Source organism: Fringilla coelebs (genome assembly GCF_963513975.1).
Source record: "Fringilla coelebs genome assembly, chromosome: 2".
Classification (NCBI taxonomy): domain Eukaryota; kingdom Metazoa; phylum Chordata; class Aves; order Passeriformes; family Fringillidae; genus Fringilla; species Fringilla coelebs.
In genome coordinates, this window is record NC_140029.1 from 82,837,344 (window position 1) to 82,857,244 (window position 19,901).

The window sequence follows — 19,901 nt, forward strand, 5'->3', positions numbered from 1 at the left end:
GGAACTTGGCTGTTCTACACATCTAGAAAAACTCACGTAGCCCCCTCAACAAAATAAACCCCTGTAGAGAAAGCAACTCATGAGTTACAGCACTGTGGTGCAGAAACAGCACCCTGCTGGACTAAATGATCTGGAGGGAAGTACTGGCTGTAACAAGAAGGGAACCTAATTTTGTATTTTGTCTTTATTTTCCTTAATGTTCTTTCTCCTTGGCTGGCAATGCTTATGCACATGTATGGTGTAAGCAAGTTCTTGTTATCAGAAGATAGCCCCAAGACAGTTTTTTAAGTTGAGCAGCCAGATAAGCTTGTCTAGATCCATTTATACGTAATCTCTTTTCCTTTCCCAGATGCCTTTATTCTAATTTTATATTAGGGCTATTTGGCAAGGTCTCTTTTAAATAAATTTTTATGGCTTCTTTTAGTGTGTGTGTGTGTGTGTGTGTATACCCAGCCTCACAGGATAATGTTAGAGAAAACCTAGTTTATAAAATAAATAAAATTGCAGCCAATAGAGAACGTGTTGTTTCTTACTATCTTTCCAGTCAGACTTGTGGAAGTATTTAGACAGAGCTATTTTACATCTCTGGGATCTGAACACAATGCAGATTAGAGACATATTTTATTAACACATCTTTGATAATCCAAGGTATATTTATGCATCTACAAGTACCTAAATGCACCTGCAAAGTAGAATTCTGTTTTCATGAAAAAAATGAAATTATGAAATTTTGTTTTCATTTTGACTAAATGGATTTTACTTTTGATTCATTTTCTTGGTAAAAGAATGGTGAAGGAGAAACCACTTCTCCTTTATCAAATATAAGTTGACTTTCCAACTTTGTGGCTAGCCCAAATGGAGAGAAAATATTGTACCTGCTAGCCAAATTCAAATCCAAAGACACTAAGTTGAGGGCATTTCAGAATAGCAGAAATGAAAAGATTTGTATTTGAAAGAGTGCATTTCACTGGCATTTGTACCTGATACTGAATTTGGCTCTGTTGTTTCTACATAAACTAAAATGTATGAGTTTTTTTCCTAGACACGTAACTTAATAATGCAATATTTGTTTTGCTACAAAAGTTACATTTATTTTAAAAACCTTAAGTCTGTAAGATCACAGAATCATATAATATCTCTGGCTGGAAGTGACCCATAAGCATCACTGAGTCCTACTCCCTCCTCCTCACAGGAGTCCTACTCCCTCCTCCTCACAGGACCTTGCAGGTTTACTATGATTAAACCTTGGTATGTCTTGCCATTGCTTCAACTTCCACTTAAAGGAGGCTTTATTTTTTAATAATAACCTAGTAATTGTCATTATTTACATTTATGTTTTTGTCTAGCAAAAAAATTCCAAAGACTGATTATATCTGATCTGCTCTGGATTCAACATGAGTTTTGGTGTGGAGCCAGGGTTTTACCACTGGAGTCCAGTTTCTCTTGAGCCGGGAAGAAGGGCTAGGCTAAGGGCTAAGCCAAACTCTCTGGCTAAGGAACAAAGGAAGCTTATTCCACTTTGCTTTCTGTTTCAGTACCTACAGGGTTTGATTTTGCCAGGCCTAAATGTCAGCTTCATAATTTGCACCCTAGCCTGCTGGTGAGTGAAGGCCTGCATTAGGCTCAGAACAAATCTGCAAGCTTTAGACAGAAAGATGGCTTTCAGAAAAATTTCTAAATTGGTTTTAAAGTTTTAATTTTTTTTTCATTTGTTCTAGCAGAAGGATTAACTCAGTGCTTTTGTCTTTAGACAAGCAACTGCTCATCTTAAACTTCCTATCACTGATTGTCACCCTGGGACTCAGACATGGGGACACTACCCTCTTTCCCTTGGGGAGTCCAGACTTCATCTGTGGTTAAGCTCTCTGTTGTGCTTTGTGTTTTTGAAGAGTTGAGTTGATAGGGCTTTAGGAATAAAAGGTTGCTTCAAATTGTTCAATTGGTTGCTGAAGGGAAAGGCTTTTGGTTATTTCCAGGTCACACCCAGGATCTTCTTGACATTCTCTGAAAGCTTGTTCCAGAGCTAGATATCTTTGACAACATATATAAAGCATGCACAGTTTGCCTTGGGATGTGGTGTGTGCCCTGCCTCAGTGCACCAGACATTGCAGTAGTTCAGAGACCAAGCTCTAAGTCAAAATTCAATCTGTATTCAAGGGCTTGGTCCACTAAATCTTAGTATGCATTGGAAGCAACTTGAGAGATTGATTTCTTTAAAAGGCAAGGTTTAACATTGTTGGCTGAAATACAGTGTGTACACTTGAACAGAAGGCTGTGGACTCACAACAACCACTGTCCAAAGGGAGAAGGTCACCACTGTATACCAGCAGGAGTGATTTTGTGATCTTTAAATAAAGTGTGTACCAAGTCGCCTAACACAGCCTAGAGAAGTAAATGTGTAGGAACTGTCTGTAGGATTATCTTTTGTTATTATTAACATTATTTGTACACAGAATGCTATCATGAAAGTACTAATAACAAGTTACTAATAACTGTGAAAATAATCAACTTTTAGTGCAAGTTTTTTTTAATTGTGTGCTGAAGCAGCAGTCAGGTTCATCCTGCAGGTTTGGCACTAATGGTGTTCATTTCCTTAGCTTCTGGCACACATACATCTGCTATCAGCTAGAGAAAACAAAAACCTTGCTTCAGGAAGTCATCAGAGGAAATACAATGAGTGTGTCAGTACTGCAGCCCAAACAAAATGTCCACTGACGTTCTTGAAAGCTCTGAGTGATACATCCTGGAAATAGCAACAGCCACGAGATAATCTGGCATTCGTTATCATCTCTGCCACGTAAGTTCTTTGCATTTTCTGTGAAAGAAAATCAGAAAAAAAGAGAGGGGACAAAAGAAACATTCTACATCTGTATTGTAACAACACAGTAGAAACTGCTCTACGAATGAAAAATGCACTTGAGCTTGGAAAGGCTTGTGTCCAAGTGACTGGGAACTCCCCTTGGGTTCTGGAAAGAGTCAGCTCCTGGGGCAGTGCTGGCCCTGCTCTGGGAGCTGAAGTATCCCACTGGCTTTCTCCTGATCATTACATATATTAGAGAGCTACACCAAAAAATCAATTTCTCTATTTGCCCACACCAGTATCAGGACTGGGATTCCATCTCTCTGGCTCATGGGTTTCTGTCCAGCCTATGGCTTTTATTTACTGGAGAGGTTGCTGATGCAGTTGTATCCACATTCTTAAATAACTGTTCAGTAACTCTCTGGAGTGCTGCTCAGTTTCAGGACTTCCCTCCAAGAGAATCCTTAGTTCATCAAAATCAGTAATGGATCAGTCAGTCAAAACTGCCAACCTCTTGTCCTGGGTTTGGAAGGGATGCTGCTGTGTGGCAGCAAGTCAGAAACACTGCTGGAAAGTAAGTGATGTTGGTTAATGACTGACATGGAAAAGTCAGCACTTCTGTGTACTGATGGGACAGAAAACAAAGCTTTTGTAAACACACAAAAGACATGCCATATGGACACATGCTCTGACAACCACGCTTTTATTGTGAGGAGTAACAAAGCAGAGTGTGACTTGTTATGTTTTGTTCAATGCTAAACATAATGGTAATCTACAACTTCAGGAGTGCTCCCTCACTCAGATTTTATAGATAGTGTGATAACTTCATACATCTGAGTTTCAGGCCCAGGAGGAAGATGCTGGATATGATAAAACTCCACACAGCCATTGACAACTGTCAAAAGCATACTGATGGTGAATTGTAGCTGTGTTTTCCCCAGAACACAGACTCGTGGATTGGGTTGGGGGACACCTTAAAGATCATCCAGTTCCAACCCCTCTCATGGGTTAGGATATCCCCACTAGACCAGGTTGCTCAAAGCCCCATCCAAAGTGGCCTTGACGATTTTCAGAGATGTGACATCCACAGCTTCTCTGGACAACCTCTTACAGTGTCTTCCCACCCTCACAGGAAATAATTTCTTCCCAGTATCTAATCTAAACCTGCCCTCTTTCAGTTTAAAGCCATTCCCCCTCGTCCCATCACTACATGCCCTTATAAAAAATACTAATATTATTCTAAAATGTCTTCCTTATGTCCAATCTAAACCCACCCTCTTTCAGTTTAAAACCACTAACCATTCTCCTATCACAACAGGCCTTGCTAAAAAGTCTGCCCCTATCCTTTCTATAAGTGCCTTTTTTATTTTTAAAGGTCTATATAATATCTCCATCCAACTTTTCATCTCTGGCTATCCAGACCTTCATTTATTTCAAACACTGAGAAGTTATAAGTTATTTTACATTTGCTTTACTCTGATGTTGCTGCATTACTGTGATGCCAGCCAGAGGAGAATCAAAACCTTGGCCTCAAACCTGAGTTTGAGGGGTCTATTCCCAAAGATATGCCCTGCCTACAGGTCTTTCATGGCAGGCCATGAGCAAAAATCATGTCAGCATTCCCAGTATTTGCAGACTCTGGCTCTGCCTCCAGTGCTCTCCACACTGCAACATCTCTTTTTAGGAAGGCAGCTGTTAGTAAGTTGAAACCCTACTTTGAACAGCAGGTTTGGAGGTTTGATTGGTGTCTCCTGACTGAGGTGCATGAGTGAAATCAGTGCTTTAACCATTATCTTTACCTGACCCCCCATGTATCAAATTATTTTGGGATAACACTCGTTTACTCAAAGACCCTGGACTGTTTGTTACCCTTACTGCAGTCACGCTTCATCTTTGTGTCATTTAGCCAAATTGTTTTGGATACAGAGGAATGGATGTTCTGTTGGAGGAAGGAAGCCACTGCTTTGGCCTCGGACAATACTTGTGTAAGCTAGGACAGGCTGGAGTAATTGAGCTGAGGTGGACAGGCAGCAGCCATGCCAACAATAATATTGTTTGCATTTCAAGCTATAGCATCTAATGGGGCCAAGAACATAACCAATTTATTTTGAAACTCATGTGAAGGTTTGCCAGAGGGGTGATTTACAGCTTCCTAGCAATAATGAACAGCTCAGCTGTCTTGACCAACATGTGGTCACGCATGTTACAAACTGACATAAATATTTCTTAACATCTTGCTGCAATTGCTGTCCTACAGAAATATTTGTCAGACAGCTCAAGGAATCAAGAGGTTTAATCTTCAAATTTCATCTCCGAGTAATTGTGCCTTCTCTCTTTTTTTTTCATTCTGAACTTAGATAACTTATTTCATACTGTCCTTGATTAAAAACAGTTGGAAGAGGAGGATGGGAGTTTCATTTTTGAACTTTCTTTTTAAAAAATCTCAGGAACTTTATTAGGTATTTGATTTATAGTTTATAGAGCAGTGTGTGCTTTTGAAACTTGAAGTGGTTAAGTTCAGTCTTGAGAAAGTGATAAAAATTAAAGCACTGGTATGAAATTAGTGGTATTTTGTCACCTGGAATATTTGGACATAGTATACTCACACCATATGGAAACAATAGAAGTGAAATTTTGAGGAGCAAAGAAAGTGGAAAATAAAAGGACTGTATAATTGGAACACTATTTAGAGGTCCTGAAGGGGAAGTTTGATAGAAAGGATGTATCATTTTGTATTGTGTTTCTGTAGAAATTGCAGCCCAGATGCTTCAGTGTCAGGGCCAAGTGTGCCAAGTGCTGAGCATTCAACTGCATAGGATTTAGCAACAGCTCACATCGAGTTGTCAGTAAACAAAGCAGGGAGAGTGCACACAGAGGTGATGAGAGCTGGAGACAGAGGGTCAGACCGCATGTATGTGAGCACTTCATGCATCTTCCTTTTTCCTCTATGCATTAAAAGGAATAAAAATTTTCAAGTAAAGTATTCAGACAAGGAGAAAAGAGGACGGCTCATAGGGTAGTCGTGATAGGCCAGCTACTCTTCTGGTGGTGCCAAAAGTAGTTTGGACAGTTAGAGGGCCCATGTGTGCTTAGGAAAAACATGTGCTTGGCAAAGAGACAGGCTCCTGAGGTCAGCATGGAGATCATCTGGGACCGGCTGGAAGCTGGATTAGAAAAGAACATGTACTGGGGCCAAGTGTTTGTATATATGTATACACACACGCACACACGTATTTGTGTGTGTGCATTTATACACCTTTAGCTGCCTATCAGTCTTAAAAAGGGGTTTTGTGAAATGCAGCTGTAGAAAGGCTGGAGTAAAGAGAGGAAAGCAACTTGCTTAATGTCTTGAGAGACAAAACCACTGGAGGGTTGAATTTCTGGAAGGCTGAGAAGTGGGAAGAACAATATCAGCATGGCAGAGCACAGCTAAATTTTAAGGTGAGCTGCCAAATGAGGACTGCACAAAGATCCCCAAAAGAAAGCTGGACACTCTTGATTTCTGCATGCCTCTGGTGTGTTCCAGTGCCAATGGGCACTGCACTGGGGGATGGTTTCTCTGTTGAGCCCCAGCACAAGCTGCCTGGGTTGAAGTCTATCAGTGACCTTGCCATGCAGGACTGCAGAAGCAGCAAGGGAAAAACAAAAGTTGTGCAAATTTCTCAAATGAAAGGCTCACAAAGATTTCCTGTGGGGTGCCCTGTGTTTACCTGCGTGTTTAGTTGCCTTCGAGTGGTGGTTGTATCATTAAATGAGAGCTCAGGGTGTCTTTTCTCTAGTGTTTCTTTTACTAAGATGGCAAATTTCTTAGTTAGAGCCTTGTCTGTTTCTCTTGTTCCTGATTTTTAAAAGACAACATTGCCTTTCTCTAGAATCCTTTATCTGAGAGGGTATCTGAATGTTTTGTAAACATCTCAAATGTTCTGAAGCCGACATGTGTTAGATCTCCTTGCACAGCTATCAAAATCATGGTTCAGGAGCCAAGCCTGCTTCTCCTGGATTAGACGAGGATGTGCAAAGAGCATCTGGTAATGCTCAAGACGCTGCTGCTATGGTTCCCTTCTACAGAGCTTTGGTAGAAGCAGCATGTGAAGGAGGACAGTGACAAGGACATAGGAATGCTACAGCAGAGAAAACATCTCCAGTACAGTCAGTAACAAAACTACTTTTGCTTTCATTCAGATTCGGCTTCCATCCAAGCTGTTTTCTTGTGAAACAGCTAATTTTATGGCTGAAGCAATGTTTTTCAGTGTTGTTTAAGAGAATACAGCATCAGCAATCATCCATGAACTGTAATCCAGCTGCAGCCTATGTTTGGAGCAGCCCCATTTGCTGGGGTGGCAGTAGCAAAAGAGATACAAATTGCAGAGAGGCTCCCACCCTCCAGACCTACGGCGTGGTGCAGTTTGTGTGCAAGCAGTAAGGGCACAAGTCTCATTTTATGTCATTTACTCAAAAGGGACTTCAAAAGGAAGTTAATGCTCTCAGTAGCCCCAGACACAAATTGTGTGCAACCACAACTCACATGATCAGCTGCATGTACAATCGGAGAAGTTTCCAGACATTGTAAAACTGGCTTTTAAAACTGTATTTTCTTAATGTTTTGGATCACATTTAAACCTTAGAATTGCCTTGATCTTTCTTCTCAGGCATACTTGCTCTTTCAAATTGATGATGATGGCTGGTTTTCACAGGCTTTGGGAAAGCAAGCATTGTCATTTGTGCTGCATTCTTCCTGTCTAGTGGCAACATTATATTTGGGAGAAAACTGTGTCTCCAACATCACAGTAACTGAAATATTTGGGTTAGTGCTTGGCAAACTGCCTGCAGAAACTGATTTTACCCTGCCCTCTTTCCTCATGAGAAGAAATAATATCTTCCCCCTTAGCTGAGACATGGGCATGTGGAGTATGATACATTCCTATCCTGGACTAGCTTGTTTCACTCATTAATTGGCATGAAAAGCTGTGACAGTTTTAAGCATAAAACTGATGTGGAATTATTTAGGGAATAAAGTAGGGGACGTACCAGGAAGTCTTCCTTTTCTTTGGATTTAGGAGGGGCAATCCACCTGAATCTGTGTTCCAGGATTACATGGGATACTTTTGGTGAGGAACTGAGAATTTGGGGTTTGCCTCAGGGTTCTGTCCAATAGCTTGGCAGCAGCCCAAAACCTGATGTCCTCATTGCTGCTTCCTCCATCAGGCCACCCTTTTCTGCTACACATTTTGCTACCCTATTTTGCTACACATGACAGGGAAACCAGTAAGTGCTTAATGATTTAGGTTGATCCAGGCAGGAATGGTCTTCTCCTTGGTTGTTTGCATACACCATGTGTCCCCCACCATTTGGGATTCTGCAGTGCTCTATTACTCCTCATAATTTCTCAGGATTTCTCTGGGGTTTTTCTTCCCCATGCCAACACATTTTTCTGTATATGGCAGTCTTGTTCTTCCTGAAGTGGTTTTACTTTTCTCCTTTACCAAAAGACACTGAAGCTTGTATGTAGACACATCATGCATATAAATACATTTGTGAATCTAGTCAAAATCAAAAGACTTATCTATCCCTCCACAGAGCCAAAGAAATATTCCCATTAGCTTGGCTAGAACTTTGTGAGGATCTTAACATTGCTTTTTGGGGAAGAAGCAAGTGTGGCAAAGCTGTTCTTTGGGGAATTTTGTGTCATTCATCTTTTAAAAATCTGTTTTTCTCAGAGCAACAGAAACTTGTTTGCAGACAAAACACATTATTAAGTCTGTAGCAAATAGATTCATTTATTTTTTTGATGTGGAGGACAAATTGCTGCCCTGGAGCTGCCAAACTGCAGGAAATCATAATGAGTTCTCTACTAACTTTGGTATAGAGCTGTACCACTGCAGTCTGAAATCACAGTGCAGGGCTTGAGGAGTTTAGCACTGCAGTTCTTCCTATAGATTAATGAACAAATCCCTGAAGACATTTGCCTTATGAGTTTTATTTATTGAAGAAAACCTCCTGCAATACATGGGAACAGCACAGCTTTGCTGCTTTTTGCCTGGAACCCTGCCACATCTTGCAGCAGGAGTGTCCTCACCAGGAAAGTGGTTATTTCTGTGAGATTAAACTTTGCAGGATCAGGTCCCTCTGGCACAGGGGCTTTGTCATCTTCCAGTTCTGCTCAGTCATACATTGGTGTAAATCAAAAGTCACTGAGAAGAATAATAGAAATGTAATCCAGTGAAAAAAAGTTACTTGCACAAAACAAAAGGGTTACTGGTAAAACCTCATTAATAGTAGGGACAACTTACATTGTAATTGAATTAGAGGACCTCATTAAAGATGCTTCCCCAGGAACTAAAATGAACACAAAGTTGAGTTGCTTAATTACCTTTGTCTTGGAGTTTTTAATAATGTTCCCGGGCTCTGTGGGAGAGGAAGGATGGACAGTATGAAAGTATCAGAAATCCACTATTATATCATTTTGTGACAAAGGGGATGGCTGAGAGTGAGGGATTTTTCAACCAGTGATTGCAAACTCAGAAAGAAGAATAGGCACTGTGAGAAGAGTTTGTAAATGACAGTCAACAAAAGGTTTGCCCAGCAATAACTGCTGAGAAGACACAGAGGAGATTCTTTTTTCCAGGTTTCAGAGATGTCTTCCCCATACCCCAAAGCATCACAGGTTTGGGTTTTTCCTAAGCTTAAGAGCACAAACACATCCAAATTAAAGGTAATATGAAGCTACAAGACTTTAAAAAGGAGAAAAGAAAGAATTGCCACTCTGATGTCCCCCCCTCACTCTTTTTTTGCAAATATTTTCAGTACAGTTTTTCCCAGGGTGGAGTTCAGTGCCTGTAAGTCCCTCCACACCAGGAAGAGAAGCTTGAGTAGCTGAGAAGGAACACTGTGAAGAAGCTTATCAAATCAGTTGTAGTCAATGAGCTCACTGGAGGTTACTACAGCATCTGATCTCTGTAGAAAAATCTTTCTCCATGTAGAAAATGGATGTTTTCTGCTGTTGCTCTCTGCTCCCCAGCCCATGTACAGTCTCAGTGGGGATTAGTTTAGCTTCTGATGCTCACCCCTTACGGGAGGAACTTTTACTTGCAGATAGTCAAAGTACATTCCATCCCTACCATAAAACTGGACAGGTGCAAAACACATTATGGAAATATATGGAAAACACTTTACAGGAAAAATCTGTATAGAATAAACTTGTTAAGTTCCCTGACTATTAGGTCTTCCTTAGCCTGGTTGCTAACATACTAGTTGTAAAGGAGAAATAGATTAACTGCACCTGCTCTTGCAGCTTGCAGTGGTGATCCCTGTGCGTCTGTATTTCCCCAGTGTGCCCTTCCAGCACTCTGCTCTAGTCAGACTAGGAAGTTCCCAGTTGCAGGGACTGTTGCCAAAGGGTTGGAGATGTTCACTTGTTTACTCAGCTCATAGACTGCCAAACCACCTTTCACTTGCATGGATGGAAGGATGTGGTCCCAAAGGTTTCCTGAGAGCTGCAGCTGGAGTCCCAGCATCACAGAGCGCAATGGCCTGGGACAGTATAAACTGCATGAACCCCTTGGCCTGGCCATCCAAGAAGTCCCACAGCCCTCCCTGTGCTGTGGCTGCTCATTGCTCTCTAGAGCACAGGGATATGGATAGATGCAGTAAGCCAAAGCTTTGCTCCAAAAAGACGCTCAGGAGCTGGAGATCATCAGAGTTACACTGGACTCTGGATGTTCTATACTAGGTAAAGAATAATTCAGCCCTTGATTAGGCACCCATTACATTAAAAGTAGTTTTCTGATACCATAGGAACTATCATTTGTGTCTTTATTCCCACCTACAGAAGGCTGATCTATAACGTGTAAATTGTAAACAGAAGCCTTGCCAGCATCCCCCCTGCTTGTATCCAGCTCTGAGTGAAACACCCCCTTCTCACTGCTGTAAAATTCAGGCAGTGATAAAACGAATCATTATCTGTGAATTCGCTTCACCCTTCAGTTTACAAAATAAGTGGCTTTTATGGGATTGAGCTGCAAAGAGGGACCTGCCACGTAACAGACTTGGTGCTGTCAGCAGTAAGAAAACAGAAGCATTTGAGGTTATTTGCAGCAAGCCTTTTTCAGAACAAAACCCCTCGCTTAGCCTCTCTGTAGCGTGAAGCCTTGTGGGCAGCTGATATTTTTGCCGTTGTTTTTGGTTAGTGACATAGCATCTGCCCTCTCCATGCCAACTAATTTCCAATACATTTAAAATTGAATTGCAGCACCTGGCTTTAGTTCTGCAAGGCTGTGGCTCATCATCTAATCATAGACCTTTCAAGACCAGAAAAAGAGAGGTACAATATGGCTTTCAGGCAGTCTTAAAAAAGAAAACAAGTCTAAAAGCTTTAATCTTAAACATAGCGATACCTCAGTGAATTTGAGCTTTGATCTGGGGCAGAATGTGTTTCCAGATTCATTTCACGCTGTGCTGTTTCAGTGAATATAACCACCCCACCATGGGGTCCTACTCCTAGGCCTTCACAGAAACTTCAGAAAGCAGCCTTAATGTTAGAGCTGGCAATTTCTGTACTACTCTCAGCCCTGCCACAGAGGCACTGGATGATGGACCAGCTCTGTTCTGAAAAGTGTTTTGGAGATTTTTTAACTGGTTGTGAAAGCAGCAAGTTCCTCATCACACATGTTTGCGATTGCTCAGTATGAAGATGCTTGTACTGGTATAGCTCATTCAGATAAATGCAGAGCTGCAGTAAATGCAGAGTTAGAGATGTTGTGTGTCACTATTGCCATCTTTAGCCTTGGACTATTAAACACAACTGTGGTTGTGTTTAAACAGTTTGGGCTGTTGGAGCAGTTTGAGCTGCTCCTGGTCTTGCAGGATGGTTGGAGACATCATTTAGGCAGAGCCCAAGCCAGAAAAGAAGAAAGGGTTACTGTAGTGGCCATTCAGGCCATTTCTGTAAGGCATCATGGTATTATTTTGAATAGAAAAGAGCTGAAATGCAGAAGGTTTTTCTTCTATTGGATGTGTGATCATTTGATGAAATACTAAAATGTCTCAATGTTTTACTGTGTGGAAAATCACTGAAAGGACTTTGCTTCCTATTGAGAAATTACCACAAGAAGATTTTCAGTGGTTGGATGCAGAAATGGCTAGGATACTGTGTTTCTGCCTTTTTTACCTTTTCAAGAAGAGTAACCACTGCTGGTTTACTGTGTTTGCTTGCTTCATTTCTGTTCTAGGGTATGAGCAGGGGGCAGGTCTGAACCCTGATGGGCGAATCTTTGATGTGACTTTCTCTAGAGAAGCAACTAGAGTATTTACTGACAAATATTTCTGTTTCTCATTATCTGTCTTCACTGGAAGTAAATGGTTTGAAATAGTATTCTTTTTTACCCATTCATTGTAGATAAACTTTGACATTCAGAGTAGCTGTATTTTCCCAGCTGTGGTCTAATATTGGCAATGTAAAGCCAGATATTGATGCCAAGATGATGTCCAGTGTGGATCTTAATCTAGTATTCAGAAGTCTCCAGCCTGGAGAATGCAGATGATTACATCTGCATTCTGATGTTTTCTGATGAGAACTTGTTGCCTCTTTTAAAATTCAGAAATGATGACTTATAAAATCTCAGTCTTTATCTTGTGGGAATGTACCAGTTCTGCTATGAAACTCATTTGGGGGAAAGTTTCTCTTGTCCAGGAAGGAAATTTGTGTCAGAAATGTTAGTCATTTCAGCAGAAACAGACATGTCCTGGGTACAACATTCAACAACAACCATGGAGGCCTCAATGCTGTTGCTGCACTTGGCAGCAAAATCCTGACGTCCTGCCTCCCAGGCAACTACTGACTCCTCATCTGCTGGCTGGAAGAGGAACAGTTTCCCTCTGCTATGCTCTTACAGCAATTTTTGAAAATATTTGACTGTATCCTGTTTCAGGGCAGAAGAAAGTCCTATGAGAATGCTTGTGTGATAAAGATTGTTTTCAGCTATCCTGGAGGCTGAATAACTTTTCTAAAATATATGAAGACTTTTTTTTTTTTTTTTAATTTGCTCTAGTGCACATTTTACTAATGAAAGGAGCATCACAGCATGTATGTACAAAGCATGGATCTGGCAAGCAGGAAAATTAGTTTCAGTCCTTCCCTCTGTCCTGGCACGGGTTCCTTGGCATTGCTGATAGTTTTGCAAACATTTTTGCCAGCATCTGCACCACTTGGAGGTTGGGTGGGAGGTTGATCTGATGGAGGCAGGAAGGCTCTGCAGAGGGATCTGCACTGGCTGGATTGATGGGCCAAGGCAAATTTTATGAAGTTCAACAAAGTGAAGTGCTAGATCCTGCAAGGCCAATGGCATCCTGGCCTGGATCAGCACTGGTGTGGTCAGCAGGATCAGGGCAGTGATTGTCCCCTGTGCTTGGCGCTGGCGAGGCCACACCTCAAATCCTGTGTTCAGCTCTGGGCCCATCACTACCAAAAAGACATTGAGGGGCTGTAGCATGTCTAGAGAAGGGCAACGGAGCTGGGAAAGGGTCTGGAGCACAAAACTGATGAGGAGCAGTTGAGGAAGCTGGGGGTGTTTATCCTAGAGAAAAGGAGGCTTAGGGGCCTTGTTGCTCTCTATAACCCCCTATAGGTGGTTGGAGCCAGGGGAGGGTCAGTCTCTTTTGCCCGATAACAAGTGACAGATAAGACAGTCCCAAATTGCACCAAGAAGGTTTTGTATTGGATATTAGGAAAGATTTCTTCATGGGAAGTGTCATCAAGCATTGGAACAGGCTGCCCAGGGAAGTGGTGGAGTCACCATACCTGAAAGTATTTAAAAATCATGTAGATGTGCTTATGGACATAATTTAGAGTGATTGGCAGTGCTGGGTTAATGGCTGAACTTGATGAAATTTGAAGTCTTTTCCAAGCTAAATGATTCCATTATTCTACACATGTTATGTGATTTGTAAAGGAGTATGATCACTGTGCTTCCAGGAAGGTTGTGGAAACTAGTAGGCATGAGCTAATCAAGTAATATAAAGAGTATGAAGTGAAAAACACACAGAATATGTGTAAAAACGCTATAGAAATAAACCAAATTCAGATGGCAAAAGAGTCTGAGTCTTTACAGCATTACTGATGTTGGACAGCTACAATCCAGAAGCTGCAGGTCTGGGTGGTCTGGACCCCAAACTCCCTGCGGGGAAGGGGCTGCATGCTCTTGCTTGCTTTCTTCTTGGATATCCTAGCTGGTAGTGCATATTATGCCATTTGAATGTGCCTTCCTTTTTTCTTCCTAGGGAATGGCTTTTACACTTAAAGAAAGGCTACAGCTGGGAATTCATGGCCTCATTCCTCCTTGCTTCCTGAGCCAAGATGTTCAGCTCCTTCGTGTGATAAAAAACTTTGAAAAGCAATCTAATGATCTAGACAGGTATGTCAAAAACATCTTATTTCCTCTTCCTTCCCCCTTTACTTTTCAGTTCTTTAAAGCCTTGAGGAAAAATTGTAGATTCTGCTTCAATGTACACGTTTCTCCCTGAGTCATTTTTTTCCAGCTCTCCATACTCTCCAGCAGCAGAATCATAGAGTACTTCAGGTTTAAAGGGACCTTAAAAATGATCTATGCCCAAACCCCATGCCATGGGCAGGGACACCTTGACCAGGTTTCTCAAACCCTATTCAATCCCCAGGGCTGGGACAGGGCTGGGACATCTATAGCTTCTCTGGGCAACTTGTGCCAGTGCCTCGCCATGCTGACATTCAAAAATTTCTTCCTAATATCTAATTTAAACCTACCCTCTTTCAGTTTGAAGCCGTTCCCTCTTGTCCTGTCAATACCTGCCCTTGTAAAAAGTCCTTCTCCAGCTTTTATTTGGGCCCTGTTCTGATTCTGGAAGCTGCTAGATGTCCCCAGCACTGTCCCATCTTCAGGCTGAGCAACGCCAACTCTCTCAGTCTGTCTTCATAGGAGAGGAGCTCCAGCCCTCTGATTATCTTCATGACCCTCCTCTGGACCTGTTCCAACAGGTCCACTGATGTTACTTTTTTCCACCACCCCGTTACTGGAGAGTTCTGGTGTACTTTGGCTACAAGAAAGAAGCAGGGCACTGAAGGTAGAGTGAACCCATGTAGTTCATGCACCTATCTGTACGCTCCCCAATACATTCACTAAAACACTGAATGGAAGAACAGAAAAAAACTGACAGTGTGTTAGGAAAAAATAAAAAGAAAACAGAAGCAATATTATATTGGCTAATCTTTCTGAGTTTTCATTGCATCCAGTATTGTTCATCAGGGTTACTGATGGAAAATGCTGTTTGATTCCTGCTGTGAGGACTGTAGGGTTTGCATCTCCATCTCTCTCAGCTGGTACTGATCTGAGGACTGAGGCAGTAGGACTCTTACACTGTAGACCAATTGCACTGGTTTTTCTGTGTCACAAATACCTATGTTGATCTTGAAAATTCTGTATTGATAGCTGTGTATGATGCCTTTTGATGCAAATTTCAAAATTCTAAGGTTGTGCATGGGTGTGATGTCCAGCCCTGCTGAGTCTCTGTGAGTTGTCACTGAGGGTAGTGGAGATGACCGGGCCTTCTGGGAAATTTTGCTCCAAGTGCCTGCTCGTGATACTTTTGCTCAAGTACCAGTAGCACAAAGGAGTGTCAGGGCTTGGGAGAACTGAGTGAATACTGAGTGAACCAATGACTGCTTTTTGTGAAACTGTGAACTACCATAAATACTGATATATAACTTTTTATTACTTTAAAGGTATATTATTCTTATGACATTGCAAGATAGGAATGAGAAGCTTTTTTACCGACTGCTGACTTCTGATATCGAGAAATTCATGCCCATAGTTTATACCCCAACAGTTGGCCTGGCTTGTCAGCAGTATGGTCTGGCTTTCAGGAGACCACGGTAAGTGCAGAGACTGCGTTTGCAATTTTTTAATTTCATGTGAATGTTTCTTTTGTATTGACACCATCTTTATGTGGGTGGCCCAAAACATCTAAAACTCAATCCCTCATCAAAAAGTGAACCAGCCAGCAGCTTCATGTGTGTACATTTGATGATGAGTTGGGGAGTCGAGAATAGGCCTGACTTCTTCTTATAAACAGTGAACAGAGTGGTTTTGTTCTCAAACAGTGCTGTACAGTCCCCAAACAGCTTGCTGAACTTAGGGCTGCACCCCTCCCCATCTGCTGTCTCAGGAGCACTGAGTGCCCTCTGCAATGCTGTTTGAGTAATTGTTGGGTTTTGGATACATTGTGCTGATTTTGAACTTTTGTATGCACTTCCACAAACTACCCCACTAGAATCATCTTCATAGATGATGCTCTGCATCAGTGCCTCCCTCTCTGCTCAGAACAGTCACTGTATAAATTCATGCAACATTAAGCACTCTGTACCATGTTGGAAGACCCCATTCTGCATAATTCTTTTTTAATGATTAATGCTTAGATAAATCCCTTGTTAGCTTTTTGAAGTACATTTTAACCTAGCATGGAAATTCAATGGTATGGTTCAGTTTTCTTTGTAGGCTTTTAAATTTTTTGGTCCTTGAAATGTACCAGTAGTCAGATGAACATTTAAGCTTTTGCAATAGAAATTTGCAAAGTAAAGGAATGGAATAATACCATTTTCAAAGCATTTCACAAGCATGAGGTTTGACTGGAGTTTCAGCTGAGAGTAGTGCTACAGATGGGGAAATGGAGGCAAGTTCTACTGAGTCTAGGTCATGGGGGGGTCCCTGAGCCACACCTCAAAGGCGTAAGGGCTGTGTAGACAAGATAATTAATAACTTTTATGTATAAAATTTTCTTGGCAAACATGCTTGCTTCCTGCTTGTGATGAAAATTCCCAATAAAGCCAGTGTATTCCTTCATATGAGCTGCTCCTCATGATTGCTTTTTGGCTTGTGTCTGCACCAGGTAATTGTGTTCTGGGCCTTGATGTGCAACTGGTGGATCTGCTGGGCTGTGGTAAAGTCATTCATCTATCCAAGCCTTGATCTTATCCCCTCCTCCTCCTCAGTGTGTATGAGGAAACCAGAGAAGGATCTGCACTTTTTATAGGGGGATGACACTAACTTCTTCTGGGCATGAGTAAAAGGTAGCAGAGATAAGACAGCCCAGATTGTGTTTCCAGGTGTTGAGCTGTAAGCACTGTCAGGCAGAGAAGAGCACACTGCTGATTCTCAGGTAATCAATATTCATGCAGCAATTCCTGCTGCACACCCACTATGTCTTTGCCTCCTGGCTGCCTTTACCTTGCAATAAGTTAAAACAATATTTGGGAGCTTTGCTTCTTTTATTTTCCATCCATTGTTATCTTCAGGAAAGCAGGGACGTCTTTCCACATGCTGGACTCTTTCTGCAGTTGTTTCTGTTGGAGAATAACCCCTTCCTGTAGCTCCTGTCTTTCTCATGTTTTAAATCCACATTATTTTACTAATGTGATAGGAATGTGTGTTCTCATAGTCCAACAGTTTTGCTGCTAAATTTGGGCTGGGTCTTTTCTGGATTCCAGCCTATGGCTTCTTCAGGAAAGAGCAAATGACCATATCCGTGGTACACTGGATTTCCTGTGGCGAGGAGTTTGTTTCCCTGAAGATACAGAATGAATTCCAGCCTAGCTTCAGATTTGGATGTAATCAAGGTTGTTTCAGCAGACTAATGTTTTTATTGTGAAAATAAAAGAGCTGTTATATCACGTAAAGTGATAAGACTAAAATGGGAAGTGTATATATGTGCTGATTTTTTTCAATCAGACTCTTACTGTCTTGGAGGATATATTTTCTGTCCTGGAGCATATTATGTACACTAGGAGTCGGCCTGCAAGACACATAGCTCAAGGTAGGATGCCAATACTTCTGCTAAAATCTCCATTTTAAAGCCCCACCTTGTGCTCCAACATGGATGGATGTGCCCACATAGCACAGCTTATTGTCCAGTCTGTCTGTGGCTGCAGCAGCAACCTTTGGACACAGTTCGCTTCTTCCCCATGCTGGGATCTTTCTCAGCCCCATTAGTGCTTGGCTTTATACTTGAAGGTTGAGCCTGGAAGGATTACAGTGCGTGTAACTTGCTTACAAAGCAGCTCTTGTACAGCAGCATCTAAAAACAGTCCCAAGATGTCCAGCAGGGCTTCTCTCAGAATCATTTATCAGAGCACATTTATGTTTACACTATGTTTACATGCCTGCAGCTTTTGTTTGTCAGATACTGTTGTTGTAATTTCAGGACTCAATGCCTCTTTTCCCTTTCTTAGTCTTTATATACAAACCCTAAAGGGTAAACCACTCTAACCTGCACTTTTATGAGACCAGGGGACAGAGTTCTCCTTCCAGGTCAGGGCTTCAGCATATACTCCATGCTAGCAGATTTATCTGCTCCAAGTGGAATAAGACACCTGGTGTTCCTTTCTTTCAAAAAGCTATCCAGCCAGCAGTCTAAATGGACAAGTTTTCTATCTTTAACAGTGGAAAAGAGCTACTAGGAACAAATACACTTGCAAGCATTCAGCTGTTCTATCTATGATGCCCACGGTTTCCCCACTTCTTCTGGTGGGCCTGAAGGCATAGCTCCTGATGCCCCAGCAGGTTCTCTGCCTTCCCCAAACTCCTACTGCCTTTCTCTTTACTAGTTGCTTTAAATCCTTCAGGCAGGATTTTTTTTTTCCCATTGACCTTAGACTTCTTCCAATGCGATTAAGCCTCAGAGATTTCAAATTACTGAAATAGAGGTGGAGCCATAAAATTTATAAAAATTACATTCAGGCACTGTTGCCTAAGAACTATTAAGTTTTTGCTGGAAGGTGTCTATATTGAACATTTTTCCTATCTTGTTTTCCAGCCAGCTCCCTGGTGATTTAACAATATTTGTTTATTTAAAACCATGTAATAAGCATCACAGCCTTCAAGCTAAAGTACAGTTTTATGTTGTATTTTGAATTTTTGAAATAAGAAATATAAATTATTATGTCATTTATAAGTACAGGTTAAAGTACTAAGCAATAGCACGTCTTCTTCAGTAATGATTAAGAACCCTGTCAAAATCTTTTTTCTATGATCAAACCATGTTAAATAAGCACAAAAGAAGAGTAACATGTCCCAAGAAAAATCTTCCCAAGCACAGGTCCTGTCTGCAGCTGTGGCCAGTAACAGGAGTACAGGACTAGATAGGCAAAAATGCTCACTTCTTCAGGACTTCTCAGGTTCTGCTCCTCCTCATCTTGTGTCTTGTGGTTGCAGTTTTGTTATGAAAATCCATTGCCCTCTTTGACTCACAAGTTCTGTAAAGGTGGTGAGGGGACCCAGATGTATGCACATTGTCAAGGACAAAGGATGTGACTGAAAATTAGAGTCCCAAGGTGACAAGACTTGTTTCATATAAAGAATATATTTGTTGCAGTGTATGATGATCAAGGGTGATTCAGACTTAAGGGAGACTTCTTCTAGAGTTGTACAGCTTCAGCTCCTATGTCTGCACATGTGCAGCTTTGCAGACTGTCTCCTGCAATCCGGTCCTGGCATCCCTTCACTCCTCCCTCCCATCGCCCCTGTGCCTCTACAGATGTCCGTGCTGCTGTGTAATGATCATTCAAGGATAAATCTCTGCAGATCCAAATCCTTTTTGGGCCAGGCTGGCAGTAATCCAAATATCCAGTTCACTGCCACCTGGACAGGAGCTGTGCTGCTGCACTGAAGCAGAAGCAAGCTGCTCAAGGCACAGGGAGGGCAGGTTTGCTTATGTTCAAGAGCAGTGATAACAAAACTGGTTTCAAGCAAAGGATGGGGTATCCAAGGACTATGTACCTTGAAGTGTTTGCATTTCAAAGCCCAGGAACCCCTTATACACATCAGAAGTTTGTTAGAAGGAAAGAATGAAATGCACCAGAGCAGGGCTTGCAACTTTGAGATACTAAATGAAGGAAGGAAGGATGAATCTTGGTTCTTTGATCCCGCTGACAGACAGAGTCACCATTTCCTTAGGAAATGCTTCTACAACCCCTATAAGCTTTCAGACTGTGGTTGAGAGTCCTTTTTGCTTTAGAGTAAGGATACAAAGCCTCTACAAAAACAAGTGCATAGTAGTATTTCGATTTCTTTGCTCTTTTTTT

At 41.6% G+C, this 19,901-nt stretch overlaps 1 protein-coding gene across 1 annotated transcript in view; it reads left to right on the plus strand.

Moving 5' to 3' along the window:
• ME3 (malic enzyme 3) overlaps window positions 1-19,901 on the plus strand; it is a 114,087-nt gene that overhangs the window by 49,789 nt on the left and 44,397 nt on the right. The window contains exons 2-3 of the mRNA XM_084226437.1: window positions 14,075-14,208; window positions 15,549-15,698. Coding sequence (XP_084082563.1) covers window positions 14,075-14,208; window positions 15,549-15,698 — 284 coding nt within the window. The remainder of the gene's footprint in view (window positions 1-14,074; window positions 14,209-15,548; window positions 15,699-19,901) is intronic.